Raw genomic sequence first — 18,793 nt, forward strand, 5'->3', positions numbered from 1 at the left:
CCTTGCCGATTCAAAACAATGGCCGACAGGAGAGCCAGTGTTGTAACTCTTGTAGTCGTTTTAAATGTTTAACTAGTAACATTTACTGTGTGTATGTAAGAGACTCTTATTGTGATGTTTAGCGATTTAATAAGTGTGTTTTATAAGAGAGAAGCCAGCTGCTTAGTCCGCTTTTAGCTGCCAAAATGAGCGATGTTGTGGAGAAGACGCTGACAGCTCTGCCGAGCCTCCTCTCTTTAGACTCTCACCCTGGGTCTGCAAAACTGTCCTCTACTTCAAAGCTAGGAAACCTCATCAGAGGAATCACTGAGCTAACGTCTAAACATGTGAGTTTGCTCTTTGAAATGAACTAAAAACAAGATAAGTTGACGATACCGTCTAAGGTTGCTAAGCTAAGCTGCCTGTGCTAACTCATTATTGGCATGTCTTTACGTTTAACCTACTTACTGGAGGCCTTACATTACTGTACTAAGTTAGAGGCTGGTTTACAGGCGTTGTGTTGTTTTTGCCATGTTAATATCATGTGGCAGAACAAATGATAGCAGTGCTACTTCACGCATTTATCCTCACTGGTGCGTTCATGTCATTTTCGTAAACTCAGACAAATTGGAGAAGTTCGTCTTCTGGGATTTCCGAGGTTTTGGTAAATGTTTTTTGGACAGGATCCTGGTATTTATCACGTCTAGTCTCTGTGACAGAAAGCACTCAATGCATACAGGACAAGTAGTCAGCAGTATTCACTCACTTGCCACTTTATAAGGTACACCTGTTCAGCTGCTTTTTAACACAAATCGCTAATTTCGTTGCAGCAGTTCCATGCATTTAGACATGCGAACCCGCTGAAGTTCAAACTTGACCACCAGGAATCTGGAAAAAGGGTGATTTAGGTGGTCATGGCATGGTTCTTAGTGTCAGATAGGCTGGTCTGAGTATTTCAGTCTTTCAGATTGCTCCTCTGCTTGGATTTTCTCTAGAGTTTATAGAGAACATTGCCCGAAAAAGAGAAAACGTAGAAGAGCAAACCTGAATGTTTAAATTCTGAATGCACAACACACTTAACTGTGAAGCAGATGTGCTATAGCTGCAGAAGACCACACCAGGTGCCACTCCTGTCAGCTAAGAACAGGAAACTGACTGGAGGAACTGGTTAATAAAAGGGGGAAAAAGAACAGGAAACTGAGGCTACAATTTGGATGGCCTCACCAAATATTGGACAATAAAAGATTAGAAAAATATTGCCTGGTTTCACATTTTCTATTGGAACATTTGGATGGTTGGGTCTGAACTTGGCATAAACATCTTGGATTCATCCTACTCAGTGGTTCAGGCTGCTGCTGCTGGTGTAATGGTGTGAGAGATATTTTCTTGGCACATGTTGGGCACCCCAGTGCAAACTGAGCATCAATTAAACACCATAACCTGAATAACACGCCATGTCACAAAACTCAAACCGGTTTCTTGAACATGACAATGAGTCCATTTTCAACAGAAATATTTGTGTGGGTTTTTGTACTACATGAACACTAAAGTGCCCCCCCCAATGAGATGACAGTGCCAACAGTGGCCCACACTCATTTAAGTTTAGACCCCTGCTCTACAAGGTATCGTCAAGGCCGAAAACTTTATGACAGAATTCAAATAATTCTCATGTTCAGTAGGAATACTCTATAGGAATAAACCTTGAGTCTCACAGTCTGAAATACATTTAAACTTATGTTTCTTTGCATCACTGGCTCGCTGTAAACTTCTCACTACCTTGAAATAAGCATGACTCGGTAAACCACCACTGTATTTCATCTTACTTCCCATTGTTTCCTGTTCTATAGGAGGAAGAAAAACTTATTCAGCATGAGCTTTTGGGGATCAAGGAACAAGTGTCCTCTCCCAACACCACCATGGTAAATCTTTCCTGTTTTTTCTCTGCTGTCTTGCACAAGAAATCATATACATTAAAATTCCACTAAGACACGAAGTTACCAGTGTGTTTACTTCTTCCTTTTGTCATAATCTGATTCAGAGGCAGATGAAGGAGCTCATGGTGCGATCGATCTACTGTGAAATGTTGGGCTACGAGGCTTCCTTCAGCTATATTCATGCCATTAAACTAGCTCAGCAAGGCACTGTTCTGGAAAAGAGAGTCGGTAGGTTTAATAAATAACTCATTCCTCAGAGTCTCGTGTGTCAGGGCCCATTTGTTCTTATGATCTACACACAAGGCCAGGAGGAGCAGCTGATGATGAGGAAGGTTGCATAAACCTGTTAGGACAACGAGGAGAATATTGCATGGAACAATAAAAGCTTTGTCCTTTGTGGCAAATTCTGACATATGTCTAGTTTCATAACTCATGTTTGATTACTTGGAAAAAACATAAGGGTGTTGATGAGATGAGAGAGTCAGCTGAACAGAATGTACTGACAGGAGGTGGGCTCCAGCTGGTTGTTAAAAGCTGCTGATCTTCCTTTAAATCCTTGGCACACAGAACGACATATAAAAGAATACCATGAACCCACCGCACCTGGTCTCATGAATCATTTTACATTTATGTTCCAGTGCGAGTCCTTACGTGGCCTCACTCCCTCCTCTTTTCGTAATTTAAAGGATAATACTGTCATTTTTGAGGATTTAACAATAAAGATTTATACAAAAAAAGACACAAGGTGGTACTTTAAAAGCTTCAGAGTGTTGAGAGTGTTGCAGAATATTGATTTATTTACAACATCAGTGTTAAATATGAAAAAGCTAGACTGCTTTGGTCACAAATATGTTTATTTGTGGTTTTTCAGGTTACCTCGCTGTGTCCTTATTTCTGAATGAAAGTCACGAGCTTCTGCTCCTCCTGGTAAACACTGTGTTAAAGGTGGGCGTGGGCTTACACAACATTCGTCATACGATGTCCAAAAGGGAATTTAGGATATTTGATTGTCGTGTTTTGTGTTCACAGGATCTTCAGAGTACAAATCTTATTGAAGTGTGCATGGCTCTGACTGTTGTCAGCCAGATGTTCCCCAAAGATATGATCCCTGCAATCCTTCCTCTAGTGGAGGAAAAACTAAATCACCCAAAGTAATGGACGCTGCTCATCACCTGCATGCATGGTTGAATATTTCTTTGTGCCGTTGAGCTTGAATATTTTTATTAATACGTTTTTGTGGGAACAAACTTTCAGAGAAATCATTAGAAGGAAAGCAGTCCTGGCGCTGTACAAGTTCTACCTAATAGCACCAAATCAAGTTCAGCACATCCACAACAAGTTTCGCAAAGCTCTTTGTGACAAAGATCCTGGTGTGATGACAGCCTCACTACACATCTACCTGCAGATGATCCAGGTAGTTACTGGTTTCCTCATAATTTGCAGTACTCTGTTGAAATGTACATATGTATGGATTTATTTATTTTTTATGCTTTAATACAGGAGAACCCAGAAGCTTACAAGGACCTGACGCCAAGTTTTGTCACCATATTGAAGCAGGTGGTGGGAGGAAAGCTGCCCATGGATTTTAATTATCACACTGTTCCTGCTCCATGGCTTCAAATTCAGCTGCTCAGAATACTCTCCTTACTTGGGAAAAATGATCAGAGGTAGATATTATTTGTCCCATCTTCACATCTCACTAAAATCACCCGATTCTTCACCGATTTTGTGCATGTTCTCTCTCTTCATAGTACAAGTGAGGTCATGTATGAAGTCCTTGATGAGTCTTTACAAAGAGCAGAGATGAACCATAACATCACTTATGGTATGCAGCGTTTCTAATCAGTGCGTTTTTTGTAACCATTTAAGTTCTTCTGTCAGCCACTTATATACGTTTCTCTTTATTTCCAGCTATTTTATATGAGTGTGTAAAATGTATTTACACAATTCATCCAAAGTCCGACCTTTTGGAAAAAGCTGCAAAGTGCATTGGAAACTTTGTTTTGTCCCCCAAGATAAATCTAAAATATCTAGGTAAGAGACAAAGAGAAACACGACTGTACATAAATAATGTCTCTTTGTTGAAAATCTAACAAAAACACTTTCTCTATGATACTGCAGGCCTGAAGGCCCTCACCTACGTTGTCCAGCAGGATCCTAAACTGGCCTTGCAGCATCAGATGACCATCATAGAGTGTCTTGATCACCCTGACCTCATTATTAAGCGTGAGGTGAGGCTCACGGTGATGTAGTCTGAACGTGTGAGGTTGTAGGGTTGCAGGTTTTTAGCATTACCAGGCTTCTTCTTTTTTTTGTCTTGTAGACGCTGGAGTTGCTTTTTCGTATCACTAATGCCCAGAATGTTACAGTCATTGTTGAGAAGATGCTGGAGTTTCTGTGTATCAGTGAAGATGATCACACTACCATTGACCTGGTGGGAAAGGTGGCAGAACTGGCGGAAAAATATCCTTTAAAGTGTAATCGTCTTAAATGTCCATTCATTATCACTCCTCTGGCCCTCTGGAGCTGTAAAATGCTGCGACTAAGAAATCACAGTCATAGAATTTTGGCAAAACTCATATTATTACTCTGTGCAGGCCAGTCACGTTCTTCCAGTCATCCATGTCTTTATGGACCTTACTTTGTGCACTGGTATGCAGTCATGTTGGAAGGAGTTGCCATGGCCAAATTGTTCACAGAAGGTTGGGAGAGTCAAATTGTCTAAAATGTCCTGGTATGCTAAAGCATGAGACTGTAGTTCAGGTGGTAGAGCACCAATTGGTGGTGGTTTGATCCCCCGTCTGCTCCAGTCCACATGCCAACTATGATAACAATGTATTATAATTAATGAATGTGTAAGTATGAGTGTGTGTGAATCTTAGAGAGAAAGAGAGCTTGTGTGAATGGGTGAATGAGGCAAGTTGTGTAAAGCATGTTGAATGCACACTTAGAGTAGAAATATATATATATATATATATATATATATATATATATATATATATATATATATATGTATATAAGAACCATTTACTTTCACTGGAACTATGGGCCCATAATCCAACCGTTAAACCCAGACTCCTCCATCAGGTCGTAGTGATTGAGCCTGCAGAAAGTCGGTGACCTCTGTGCATCATGTGCCTCAGCATCCGCTGACCCTGCTTTGTGGATTTTACGAGGTGTACAACTTTGTGGCTGAATTTCTCACGATCCCAATCACTTCCTTTTGTGATAAAACCTCTAACAGTTCACTGTAGAATATTTAGTAGCTAGGACATTTCACAAATGGACATGTGGTGGGGACTCAGTGTTCTTCACCCACAGTGAATGCACTGCACAAAAAAGGTTTTGAAAAATCCTGATGTAAATTTATACTTCCTAGCAATAATATGATGAATTTAGAGAAAACATTAACTTTCAAGTTTCTTTTTATTTGAAACCCTTGATACTTTTTTTCAGTTAATATTGCGCTAAAACATCATAACTATCAACAATTGGAGGTTGAGATTACGTGACAGAAAGTAAACAGAAACTAACAAAAGATTTTTAAATATAATCTCATTTAACCTGTCTGGGGTTTATCCCAACCTGTTGCCCAAAGTGTATCTTTTATACTTTGTTTGTTAAATTTCTTGTATTTTCCTATAAACCACTATACATATGCACCAGATAACGAGTGGTTCATAGAAACGATGAACACTGTGTTTTCTCTTGGTGGAGACATGATGCAGCCTGACATCCCTAACAGTTTTCTCAAACTGCTGTCTGAGGGTGAGAAACCCACACGTTCAAATGATTCTACTGTGATTTTCTTGCTCACTGATATAATGCTGATTGATTGAAATTTTAATTGTGAGCGATGGATGATGAATTTCTCTCTAAATACGCAGGCTTTGACAGTGTGGAGGAAGACAGGAAGTTGAGGCTGTTTGCTGTGAATTCGTACATTCCTCTGCTGCGGGGAGAGCCTGGCAAACTGCCACAGCGCTTCCTCCAAGTCATCAGCTGGGTGAGTGATGCTCTCACGATGTGGATCATTAATAGACTTTTATTATTATTATAATTATTATTATTACATATTATTATGCAATAAGCGCGAGAAGCAAAAGAACAGTACATGCAGTTACTGCTCGGTTTACGTCAAACAGTTAAATATAAAAGTGCTTGAAATACAAAATTCTTTTAAATTAATGTTCCGAAAAATGGAGGAAAAATAAAATCAGTGCTGTGAAAAAATATGAGTGTACAAATTCTGCACAGGTTTCAGGATCCAGAAGCTGAACGTTTAGTCATGTCTGAGTCTGGTCGAGAACATGTTAGTCAGCTCACAGGAACTGAAGCCTGTGACAAATAAACACCACAGCCAGGTTAATATGTGTTAGCTTGAAATATCGAGGCAGTAACCAACAAGAACAAGTGCAGATGTGTTTGCTTTTTCCTGACCCAAGAGTCGGGAAGCCCAAAGAGATCAACTAATAAAGGAGCACAAATGTTGCCTCACATTAAAGTGGATTATGTGGTAAGTTTGATCTTTTGACTACTGAATTTATAAAGAATTACATTTTTAAAAGGACTCAAAAAATAACCAAACTAGTTGAACCGCAACACTAAACCAGCCTCCAATGTTAAACAGGTGGCCTACACATCCACTATTATTCCTCTCTCCTGATCACACCACACCTGTAAAAAGGGTTAGCAGTTTCCCTTCCTTAAGAATGGCTTAATAACCACCCTTCCACTGTGACCACTAACAAAATATTTAAAGATACAGATTAATACTGGTTCTTTGCTAAATTTTCTATTGTATGTGTAGGTAAAACACTAGTTCATCCCTTGAATTAAGTGCTTGAATAATTCATGTGTCCATATTAAGTGGCTCAGGACTGAGATTGGAGTGAAAATGGGGGACAAAGCAGCCAATATCAAAAGAAAAACTTTTAAAAAAGCCTTCACAAAGCCTTAAGAAGTATTCCTCAAGACCATTTTAAAAGAGTTGCTCCTTGGAAGTAAAATATAAAAAAATGAGGGCTGGCTCAAGACTTTTGCACAATGCTGTATGAAAACAGGATCGTAACCAGGAACTGTTCTTTAGAAATAGGTGGAGAAACTATTTGCTTTGGGTATCACTGCAGAAGGTGACACTAGTTTAAAAGAGAGCGACAACAACAAGTTTACAGTTTTCCTGTGTTGCAACTAAAAACGTTCTACAGAACTTCATTAATATTTATGCTAAACCTTTACTTACTCTCTGTAATTCCCAGGTGCTTGGGGAATACTCTCATTTGAGGGAGGATCTTGAACCTGCTGAAGTCCTGAGCCTGCTAGCCAAACTTTTGGACATGAAGAACAGCAGTAGTGAAACCAAGAGCTGGGTCCTCATGGCCATGACCAAACTCTGCAAAGGTGGCGCTGATGCTTCTGTAACTCAGGAGGTTTCTGAGACATACAGCAGCTCCCTGGATACAGTGCTGAGACAAAGGGCGCATGAGTTGCAGTACCTCAGCCAAGACCCTGAACTAAGAGCCAGGGTGTTGCCACGAGGTGCCAAACCAGAGACTCTGGAGGTAACGTGTTTAACTTGTTTGCAGTGAGCAGAGAGCCCGGCCACATTAATAACATTTAAATATTAACTCTGTAGCTCTTTTCGCAGTAAAAGCAGGTTAGTTGACGGTTGTGAAAACCTGCAAACACTTTATGGAAACACCCCTCAGGGTGCAAAATTGATTAGATTGATGACAGCCTTTACCGTAATCACATTATTCATTTCATGAGTAATCAAAACTGTAACATGTCTGGAGAAGTCTGAAGGGCGGGGCTCTCCAGAGAACTTCATTCAGTATCGGACTCACTTTCATTCATTTAGAGCGCAAGAAAACCAATCTCTCTTCTTTTGGCCAAGAATTTTATTTTAAACATATAAATTAGTAATTATGTTTTTATGTAGCTGAGCAAAGCACACAGCGCACTCAGGCACAACGTCTTCAGTCCTGCGGCAATTTTGCGTGACTGTTTGATTGTTTTTAGGTGGATTCCTCGCTGTCATTTCTTGACAGATTTGTGTCAGAGGCGTTGGCTGCCGGCGCTGCTCCATACAAACCTCCCCACCAACGGCAGGAGGAATTAGATCAGTCAAAAGGGTAAAATGTAGATAAATATCTTGGCAGCACATTCGGCATCTTGTTTGAATTTGTTCTGACTTTGTTGTCTATCTCAGCCTTGAGCCTGGAGCCCTATGGCCTTTCTCTGCCTATCAGCATGTCCTCCTGCAGCATCACTGACAGACAGTCTCCTACACTGTTGTCCATGAGCTCGGGTCTGTCAGGGGATAGCGCTGACCTCTCACACAAAGGAGGGTATGTGGACACCACATGCATGCATTTGTTGGTGTAATCAAGTTCCTAGTTTTAGTGTTGAATTCACACTGAAGACTTGCTGTTTGTGTTTCAGCTCTTCAGCTTTGAAGCTGGATGGCATAAAGAGGGTGTGGGGAAGGGAGGGTTATCTGGCCCAGAGAGAACCTGTAGAGGAAGCTGCACAGGTTGAGGTTCCCAGTCCCATTCAGTCTCCCGGCCGGCAGGGCGAAGGCGACAGTTTTCACAGCCAAACTCCAACTCAGACACCGACCCCAGAGCCTGAACAAGAGAAACAGCAGCTGGCCTCTTCGCTGTTTGTTGGCCTGGCTTCCCAAAGCTCTGTGTCTCTGGTGAGGTTATCAATCCATATACCATATGTGCAACGAGCAAGCATCAGCTTATGGTTCAGACTGTTCTGATTTTTATGTGGAGGATCACTGAAAGCACTTTAGCCACAGGAGTTTTAGGGCATCAGGTCCGAGTTTAAACTGTCACCAGAGTCAGTTATGCTGTAAACAAGTTGATCACTTGTACATGTCATAATGTGCCTACTGACAGCACATTTAACATACAATTAAAATTAATATCTTTTTTTGGCCTCGACAACTCAGTCTGTGCTTATCACCCAACTCACCAGATTTGCCTGCCTTCGTTTAATTAATTCAATTCTTTTGAAGGGTCATCATTTTGAAATGAGGAGGAGATAAAGCATGCATCACCCACAAGGGCAGTGGGGTAGAACAGGAGTTCCTCTGATTCAAAAATAGCAGCCACACTGAAAACATTGGAGTGTTGCCGAAGGAGATGACCTTTAAGGAACATTTAAATCAGTGACTGTTTTAGATATTTATGGCCAGAGTTGTGGAACTTTATGATCGCACTAAGTCCCTGAAGGTAGCCCTGAATAAAATATGTGTTAATCTATTTTTACATTTTTGGCAATTTCAACACAGAGGGCAACATTTTTTTGGAAGAAGTATTGCACAAAGAGGACCGGATGAACACTCGTCTGTTTTTATTATCAAAATTAATGATGATGAACCAAACAATGATACATTTTTGTGAGGCCCGTTTAGCTACTTGGTGAGTCTAAGATGAGACAAAAGGTGTTGCTTTTTAGAACATGATTGGCTGAACATTTTCTTGGGTGGTAGGATCTACTAATGCTATTAATTTAAGGATGTCAAACTCATTTTACATCATAGACCACATGCAGCCCACTCTGATCTTAAGTGGGCCAGATCTTTGAAACTACTTGATAAATGCATAAAAAGTTCTAGTAGTTCTTTCATTTAAACTTTCATTTAAACTTGCTTAGGTGTGTCTTGAACACACATTTCAAAGTCCAAAATTAATGATGTTCTTTATATTTTCCAAAGCTGTCACTGGGCCAGATTGGAGACCTTTAGAGGCTTTATGTTTAAAACCCCTTCTATAAGTGAAAGTGTTTAACGTGGAGCTATTTGTGCAGCTATTTGCATTGCTGATTCTGAACATTTTTTCTACATATATGTCTTTTTGCTTCTAACAGATGGGAAAATCTGAGCCAACACCACAGCGATTCCGAAGAAAAGCCAAAGGTCAAGGTCTGGGCTCGTCCTGTAATGCAAACGAGCAAATATCCAGCTCCCTCATCTCTCCTCCCAGTGCTGTAGATAACCTGTTGTGTAACAACCTACTAGACTCCAACAACGCCTCAGAGCTGGCCGAAAAGGCATCTCAGTTCTCTCAGAGCCCCACTACTGCTAATGGCACCTGTCACGCAGAGGCAGAGTTAACTGAACCTGACACAAAGGGATGTAACCCTGCTCTCCGCAGGGATAACTGTGTGGTAGCTGCTGATCCTGGTCCACATAACGACCCAGGCAGACTAACAGAAGTGTGTCTGGATTCTTATCTTCCTGCAGAGCTTTCTGGCCTTTCACGCTCAGAAATCGCTCCTTTGTGTGCCAACCAAAGCCTGAATCTCTCAGCCTGTCATGTGCAGAAGGAAGATTCATTAATATTAGTTGTTTTTATTATGAACTCCTCTGAGTCTGCCATACAACAGATGCTGCTTCAGGTCGACTCGGAAGAACTTGAGGTAAATTATTCAGTGGAAAATCAATAGAGTCGTTTGGTGTCCATTAGTCTTTCATAATGAGGTTGCTTCGTTGTATTGTTTATTTTTAGGTATCCTGCCTATGTGATAGTCCAGCGGGGGAGGTGACAAGCCACAGTGTAGCAGTGGGCCAGTATTCTCTAACTGTGAAGAGGCCTGCGGTTCACGTCGAGGTGGTCGGGACGGTATCTTACCAGCTGCCTGCTGGGACGTCTCAGTCATTGCAGTTTTTATATAAAGTCCCTTTAACCAGCTTCATCAGGTGAGATATGTAGTGCTCGTATTTGAAGTGCAGCATTTAAGTGACATAAAATTAATCCAAGTTTCCTGCAGGCCTTTTGTGGTGTCCACGGAGGAATACGGGACGATGTGGCTTTCCTTCTCTCACGACACAAAGCAGAATCTGACGTTGATAAATGACAACCAAGAACCTCTCACAGCCACTCTGAATGCTCTGAAGAAGAAGCTCCAGCTTCATGTTGTGGAAGTTATAGGTGAATGAACATTTGTTTCCTGCTCGTATTCAAGCTGTTCAAACTGAGAGTATCATTTTATGCTTAATACATATAAAAGCAGCATTCACATCAACATGTATGTGTTAGAATATTCACCAACTCATCTCTGGTAACTACTGTATATTTATTCTTAACCTTAGGAATAACTGTTTTAAAAAACTACATTAATTAAAAACATGAGATAATGCAGCTTGACTATACGTCAAATATGCCTCTAATGAGGTGTAGTTAGGAGTTTATGAAGAAAACCTACAACTTCAACTTTCACTTGTATGCAGCATGAACATCATTAAATAACACGGCGGTACCAATAAACAGCATTACAAAGGGGAAGAAGAAGATTTTAAAATTGCATACAAAAAAGGAGACAGATATTAATGTGTCCTATACTTTTTGCTGTATTTTCACACTGAGTAACCTTCATTGTTTTCTGCTCAGGCATGGAAGGAATCGTAGCTTGCCGTCTCCTTGAAGATCTGCCGTGTCTGATGCATTGCCGGGTGAATGCCGGCTGGCTGGCTGTCTGGCTGCGGTCGCCGGTGCCCGACCTGCCTGACTGCCTGATCTACCACTGCCAGAGAGCTTTACAGAGCCTCTGAGACTCAGAGCTGCAGCACCATCACCACTGAAACCACTGAGGAACTAAACCCACCAGAGCTGAAGTACTGAACAGAAAAGGAGAAACCTGCTGTTGTGGCTTTTGATCTTTATTTTGCGGTCTTCATGAATTTCACTCAAAGTTATTTAGTAAGATTTGGTTTTATTTATTTGGCAGAATTATAACTCATTGAAAGACATGGCAGGTTAAAAGCTCAGGGTCAAATGATGGTGTTTAATCATCCGTGGGTGTTTCATTATTGCCTTTTAGTCGTGAAAGAGCTCCATAATCACTAAACGATTGAAGCCTTCTTTCCTGGTTAAATTCTGATGGTATGCTTTGTATAACAGAAAATTCTCAAAGTGTAAAATAATGAAGTTCTCAGTTGTTTCTTTTTCCTGTAGACCAGAGAGAAGATATATATTTTTTGTGATCTGAAATACATTTTCTAGGCTACAACAATCATAACAGTGGAGCGAGTAAGTCCACAGTCACTTGTCCCTCTTCCACTTTCACATTTACAACAGATGCATTGAAGAAAAGATAGTGTAGCAACTTCAGTGTATGAATAACCACAGACAAATCAGAATGATTACATGACGACCACGGCAGAGAAACTGAAGGATCATGTCATCACTAAGCTACTTTCTATTAGTTCGTTAGCCAAGCATGGTTGCTAAATATGCAGCACCAACCAAAAATGGCCCCTTGAGGCTGACTCCCAAATCAAATCAATCCCACATTAAAATGAGCAACTTTACAAAAATGCATACTTTTTGTCTTCATAACAACTATATGCTGTTTTCTTGGGCTTGGGTCCTTTGATTGGCAGACGTGTTTACACAGGAAGCTTCAGCCAATAGTAGCCTGCTAGGACTTTACTAAATTAAAAAACTGAAGTGGACCTCTCCATCTGGCCAATCCAACCTTTGATCTAATTATCATTGCTTCTCTCTCCAAAAAAAACGGCTGATAAAATGCAAACGTTGCGGCTTCAAAATTAGCAGCACCACTATATCCATTCTACACCTTTAACATATTAGCCCTATTGAGCTGTGATGGCTAATGCCCAGTAAAAGCATGCTAGCTTTAATATTTAAAGACGCTTAATGGAGATTATTTCTACTTAATCCAATCATGATCTAGCGATAAATCTCATGGTAAAACCAGCCCAACCACCTTTTCCTGCTTACAACTGAACCTCGGATTTACAGAATTGCTACACTTTTAATTTTTTTGACTTTCACCATAATAACATCAGGCTGAAATGCAAATAAAACTGAAGAAAGATGCTCTCTTGTTCACTTTTTACAGACTTGTCTCATGAGATGCTAAACAGAAGTGCAGTGTTTGATTATTTTCCAAGAATCAGCAGCTTGTCCTCTGATTTTGATTTAGTCTCTTGAATGGATGAGTGCACAGTATATTTGCACTAGTTCATTTTATTTGCAGCTGTTTTGCTCCTTTATGGGAAAAGCACAGGACGATACTGACAACGAGTCCTCGTGGAGCTTAATAAGAAATTGAAGCATTTGATCAGTCATGTTTGGCATATTCATGGTTGTCTTCCAATGAAATTTAAAGTGTTGTAAATATTTGTAAAATATCCAGTTGGCCTGCTCGCGGCTGACGTGAACTTCCCCTTTTTTCTTTCTGACACATACAGTGAGAGCGCTCTGTCTTGTTATATTTTTGTATGACTGCAGTATTAGAAGAACATATTTATGAGTTTATATTCTTATAAAATGTTTACATGCATTTCACTGAAAGAAAGGGAACCATTGTTCTTCATGTGCTGTTTGACTGGTCTGTGCCAGATTACACTTGTATGTTTTCTTTCACATGTTTTGGCTTGTTTTAAGTAATTCAGCCTGAAGGGAAAGTTTGCTTTCTGCGTTTCTTCTATGCCTGTGTGCTGGTTTGAAGCACAGTGTGATGCTAACAGTGTCTCTAATACTCAGTTTTAAGCCTACGCCTTATGTTTTAATGCCAGTACGGCATGTTTGATTTGTGCCTGTGGTACAGAGGAAAAAACATCCTTGTTTCTTGGAGTGCCTGTCCCTACATTCAGTTAACTTATGAATAAATTCAACATGTGAAAATGACCCTTTGACTTTGACTCATTGGTTATTTAATAAATTGAGGCTCTCGTGGAGTTTATGCTTATTAACACATGTACTGGGTGTGAAACAGGAAGTAATAATACGAAAATTTATATGAACTACTGATTCTGCACAATAATGAAAATGAATATTTAAAATGAGCTTTTTTATGTGAAGTTGTTTGCATAGTGAAGCTGAAGTATATACAGCACTATAGCATATTTCTACGCTGATTATATAACATAGAAATACCCACAAAGGCAAAGTAAATGCAGATTTTATTTACGGTAAATTATTCATGAAAAGGGTTATTGTTCTTAGCAATAATGTACTTTTTCTATAGCTTTATTTTTAGTTATATAAACTAAAAAAAACTTTTTTTTTTAAATCAGGCATAATGTTGGGTAATTACAAAACCACAGAGTAAAAAGTCTCAAGTTAATTTGACCAAATTTGTCAACACAGCCAAAAATGAGACTACACTGAGTACCCGGAGAGATCGTGCCCAAGCCAGGTGGCGGAGTTGAACTCAGGACCAATCACTGTGCCACCATTGCAACAGTTTAGTTTGAGGAATTTTGAGAAAGCTTCACAGCGTGAGATTCTGTGGCTGAGCAGCTCCTGTAGTAATGTAATGTTTGGGTGACCCACTTACAAAACAACAGATGCTAAATGAGATGAGAAGAAACTGATATCAAACTGAAAACATAATACAAATAAAACTAATGTAAATACAGAACCATTGTTCCTCTGCATGTGACTTTTTTCTTCAGTTATTTCAGTCATTGTAAATGCACCTTTATTAAATGTATGAGCTGTGTACACTGTCAAAACACGAATCAGAAATCTATACTTAACAAGTGTACTTTGTTAAAGATTAGTAAAGTTTAATTTGGAGTACATGTGCTGTTAATACAAATTTACTGTTAGTATTTCCTAGTACAGGACTTCATTAAGGCCTTTAAACCCATTTCAAGATGTTTTCATCTGAAGTGTAAAAAGCGCTGTTATGTTTCGCAGCTTGATGTTGTGGGGTTATGTCGTTCGTGGGATGAAGCGCATGGCCAGGCTGTGCTCGTCTTCCACTGGCTGCTGTGACAGGTTGTTGGTCTGCTTGATGCTGTTGAGCGTGCAGCCTTGACGAGGACACACAGTGTACCGAGACAGGAGAGTGACCAGGATGGCCTTCATCATCACCATGGCGATGTGTTTGCCCACACAGGAACGAGGCCCGCAGCCAAAGGGCTGGAAGTAACGACTGGGTACCTGCCAAAGAGAGAAAGCAAAGACTCAAATGTGTGTGTGTGTGCATGTTTTTTTTTTTTTTTTAGTTTAAACCATGAAACCTTTATTGCTGAACTACACTCGGCTCACTTACCGTTTTTTCAAAGTTCGTGAGGTTGAACTCTTTAGGTTTGGGGAAGAATTCGGTTTTGTGCATGAGGCCAATGTTGAGAATGATGTTGGTGCCTTTCTTGATATTTGTACCTGCGATGTCATTATCCTCCAGAGCTTTCCTCATTGTGAAATCGACCACAGGATGAAACCTCAAAGACTCGTTGATGAAGCTCTCCATCACTTTCAGACTTTGGTAATCGATATTTTCCACGTCTTTTTCATCTGAAAATGAAAGATCTGTCAGAATACTTCTACTCACCAGAGTGAAACTGTGAATATGGAATATGGAAACACTGTAAAGCTGCACTAACTCAAGGCGGTGTTCATCTCCTCCACTAGCTGCAGCTCTATGTACGGGTTCTGTTTCAGTAGCATCAGCATGAAGAAGAGGCTGATGGAAAGTGTGTCGGGGGCTGCGATCACCATCTCTAGCACACACTGCCTGACATTATCTGCTGATAGCTCTCCGTGGTTCTGTTAAACACAACAGACGGGAATAAGAAAAGACAATTGTATTGGGGGACGACAAAAATCCCTCCAAAAAGACCGACCTGGGCGAAGATGAGCTCTGTTGCAAAGTCGAGCTCGTCGTCCAGTTTCTCGGCTTCATGAATCATCTTTTTCTTAACTTCAAGCAGGCTCTCCATCACATCTTGCAGCTCCTGTCTGTTGGCACAAAATGCAACACAAACATTAGGTTGAAGAAATCGCAAACCACAATACTGACTTACTGTGAGATGAGGTGTCTTACGCTGCTCTCTTATGCTTGTTGTACAGCCATCCAACCTTGAAGAATATATCTGGTTTTATTAGAACTGTCTGCCAGGTCTCAAAGTAGTTGTGAATTTTCATCAATAAGTCTTTCTCTGAATTATTAAAAAGAACAACAACAACAACAAAAAATCAATAGATGCAGCGCCAGAGCTCATGCGTCACAATCTCTTGCAGATAGTATGCGGTTTTAGGAATCTATGTGCAGTAAACGCGCAACTGACCATTTAACGGCACTCTTAGGAACAGCCTGTTGGAGATGTCCAACACGATGGCTCTCAGGAGATTGAGAGCATCCACATGTCCAGAGGGGTCAGTCATATCCTGTAAGTTGTCCAGGTGTTTGGCTGTGGAGCTCACACAGATTCCTACAGTCCTCTGCAGGCCGGGTCCAGTCAGAGCTGCACAGTAACATTCAGTAGCTCCACAGTTCAAGAAAGCAATAGTCTAACCACAGTATGTGCTATCAGTGTGTGGTAATCGCTCACCTTTAGAAAAATATGTTCTCACTTTTTTCCAAAGCAGGACATCACTGTTGAAAATGATACCATTTCCGTACATGCCGATGCACTCGAGTCCTTTTTTGCTCCCAAATCTGGAGGTGTAGTGGGCACTCCTCAAAACGTGGTACACTTCAGAGGACCTGCAGAAGAAACCAGGCTTTACCTTTATCCTGTCTGAAAGTTTAATGTAAAACAAGTTCGGTTTACTCTAAAAAACAAAAACAAAAAAAACAACCCACTTGCCTGCTCAAAATCAGGGTCTCCTCTCCGCTTATCCACACCCGCACAATGCTCCCATATTTGTTGTTGTAGTAGTTACACGCTGTTCCAATCCCAGACCAGATGAACCTGCTGTAGGAGAGAATGGGACCGAGTCCTGCTAAGAAGGAAGGACCTGACAGAGAGAAATGGGTTATGATAGTAGACTCCCACTTCTACTGCAAATTAGCAAGAACCTTGTCTGTTGAGTTTAATTTGAGAAAGATAGTATATTTTTTTGGGATAGCTGCCAGGCTCTGATCTTAGTATATAGGAGAGTGGCAAGTACGGACGGCACTCTTTGTTCTGTGTGTAACTGTTATTTGACTTCTGCATGAACCTTTTTCATCAGTATACAGGAATTTGCACCTGGAGCTGCAAAACAGAGACTCTTTGTGATTATTTTTAATAGACAAGGAACACGCTCTGTGATGGTTGAGTAAACCTTGTTTTGTCATTGATGAATTGCAGACCTTCTGTGTATATGAGGGTTTCCCTTTCTTTGTCACTAGATGCTTGCTGACTTTACTCTGTATCTGATTCTTTTGCAGTGGATGGCTAAATGATATAAAAAGACACTTTGGAGCCTTTAATTAATATGGTATATAAATACTTATAGTTAGTACAGTAATTACAGTAATTACACTCTAAATACACTTCAAATTACAATTAAAAAATCTTTACCTTATTTATCAAATCCTATTATTCATCCTAAATATCTCTCTATAAGGAACATATTATTCCATTATATCAACATTATATCAATATGTGTGTGTGTGTGTGTATATATATATATATATATATATATATATATATATATATATATATATATATATATATATATATATATATATACCTATGTATGTATGTATGTATGTACATATGAATATATATATTAGTGCCTACCTGGTATGTGTGACTGTTTTCTTTGTCTCCAGGTGGTGAAAAGCAGCAGCAACAGCAGCAGAAGTAGCAGGACAGCAGTGACTTCTGACGCTCTATCAGCCACCATGGGGCCAGCGATGAGCTCCTCTACCGGCAGCATCCTCTGCCTTTCTCTAGCCGGGTACACCCAATGGAGCACACACACACACACAGTGCGTCTGCAGTCTGCGTTCAGATATTTTAATAAGCAGCAGACAAAACAGAAGATGATCAGCCTGTGTGTTTCCTCCTCCCTAATCTCCTGTGGAGTCTGTCCTTCAGTCTAGGACGTAACATAGCACTGAGCCACATTCAAACCAAAATACACCCACATCAACCTTTATCATTAACTGTTTGTATTACTGAAGTAGTTAGCATCAAATATACAGTAATTACAGACATCATTATGATTTTTTTTCCATATTGATGTCTGTTATCTTACAATTATAGGGTCATTAGCCCTTATCTTACTTATTGTCTTTGCTATTTTCTAAACTATTTATACCTTTATAGTTATTTTACAATTACAGTATTTTGTCATGTATCTTAAGTTTTTCATCACTGTGCTGCAGAAAATTGAACAACATGAATTTGCTGCTGTCAGACTGCATCAGAAGGACACTGATGAGCAGCGAAATGGGAGCTCATTATAAATAAATAGACTAAATAAGCAAGATGCCAGACGCAGAAACTGATTTAATATTAAAGTCTAATATCAAACACAGTCTCTCAATTCAAGGTCCAAATACAAAATAAAAATATGTAGAAAATATAAATAAAAAAAATTAACAGTCTATGTGAGAAGTTTGCTTCATAAATCTTTGTAACAAAAAAAGGTTGAATAATTCTACTTACTTCTCTTTCCTCTCCTGCTCCAGTCCAACTTAGAGTACAATTTGAAGAGGTGCAGTACTTCCTCTACTGGTTTTAAAGGTGACCAGCATCCTTTGTGCAAATAAATCCAGTGTTTCAAGTGTTTATAAATCCTTTGGCTGAGCTTTCACTTTAACAGTTGCCTGGAGACGTGGTCACTTGAGGGTTACAAGCACCATAGCAGAGGAGTGAACCTGAGACACAGCAGTGCACATCTGAACCACAAAGCAGTTTCCAGCAGAACAAAGGAGGTGCTTTTTATTCATAAGAATGGAGAACCTGCAAGGCTTTCACTGGTTGTGCTCTGCATTAGTGTTTAGATGGGCTTACTTCACATTTAGCTTTGGTGCACCCAGAGAAACCCCACTGTCCAATTCATCAACCCGGGAGGCTTTTGAAAGGGAAATTAATTAGCTGGGTCAGACTGACCTGTGTCAAAGGAGACAAGGACTTACTCAGGAGTTCAGAAAGGGAAAAGAAGAATTTA

General features: G+C 40.0%; 2 protein-coding genes across 2 annotated transcripts; one reads left to right on the forward strand and one right to left on the reverse strand.

Moving 5' to 3' along the window:
• The first annotated feature begins 9 nt into the window (after positions 1-9).
• Positions 10-13,961, forward strand: ap4e1 (adaptor related protein complex 4 subunit epsilon 1). Its single transcript, XM_085166416.1, has 21 exons — positions 10-326; positions 1,827-1,898; positions 2,018-2,141; positions 2,785-2,858; positions 2,943-3,064; positions 3,168-3,327; positions 3,414-3,580; positions 3,665-3,738; positions 3,825-3,947; positions 4,035-4,144; positions 4,237-4,376; positions 5,569-5,681; positions 5,801-5,919; positions 7,172-7,474; positions 7,935-8,044; positions 8,123-8,263; positions 8,358-8,613; positions 9,795-10,346; positions 10,436-10,626; positions 10,698-10,858; positions 11,318-13,961. The coding sequence occupies exons 1-21, from the start codon at positions 186-188 to the stop codon at positions 11,476-11,478; spliced, it is 3,414 nt and encodes a 1,137-aa protein (XP_085022542.1). The 5' UTR covers positions 10-185; the 3' UTR covers positions 11,479-13,961.
• On the reverse strand, positions 13,426-18,503 carry cyp19a1b (cytochrome P450, family 19, subfamily A, polypeptide 1b). The gene is made up of 10 exons (XM_085166375.1): positions 18,289-18,503; positions 17,416-17,631; positions 16,495-16,645; positions 16,237-16,391; positions 15,973-16,149; positions 15,729-15,843; positions 15,529-15,643; positions 15,289-15,451; positions 14,958-15,199; positions 13,426-14,845 (listed from the first exon to the last, which is right to left on the reverse strand). The coding sequence occupies exons 2-10, from the start codon at positions 17,552-17,554 to the stop codon at positions 14,615-14,617; spliced, it is 1,488 nt and encodes a 495-aa protein (XP_085022501.1). The 5' UTR covers positions 17,555-17,631; positions 18,289-18,503; the 3' UTR covers positions 13,426-14,614.
• Positions 18,504-18,793: the final 290 nt, after the last annotated feature.

The sequence above is a fragment of the Neolamprologus multifasciatus genome, chromosome 7 (assembly GCF_963576455.1).
Source record: "Neolamprologus multifasciatus chromosome 7, fNeoMul1.2, whole genome shotgun sequence".
Lineage (NCBI taxonomy): Eukaryota > Metazoa > Chordata > Actinopteri > Cichliformes > Cichlidae > Neolamprologus > Neolamprologus multifasciatus.

Coding starts and splice junctions, on each gene's coding strand:
- ap4e1 (XM_085166416.1), top strand. CDS start 186: ATGAGCGATGTTGTGGAGAAGACGCTGACAGCTCTGCCGAGCCTCCTC. Junction 5,920..7,171: donor TCCTCCAAGTCATCAGCTGG/GTGAGTGATGCT, acceptor TGTAATTCCCAG/GTGCTTGGGGAATACTCTCA. Junction 8,045..8,122: donor GAGGAATTAGATCAGTCAAA/AGGGTAAAATGT, acceptor GTTGTCTATCTC/AGCCTTGAGCCTGGAGCCCT.
- cyp19a1b (XM_085166375.1), bottom strand. CDS start 17,554: ATGCTGCCGGTAGAGGAGCTCATCGCTGGCCCCATGGTGGCTGATAGA. Junction 15,644..15,728: donor AACAAGCATAAGAGAGCAGC/GTAAGACACCTC, acceptor TTGTGCCAACAG/ACAGGAGCTGCAAGATGTGA. Junction 14,846..14,957: donor TCACGAACTTTGAAAAAACG/GTAAGTGAGCCG, acceptor TCTCTTTGGCAG/GTACCCAGTCGTTACTTCCA.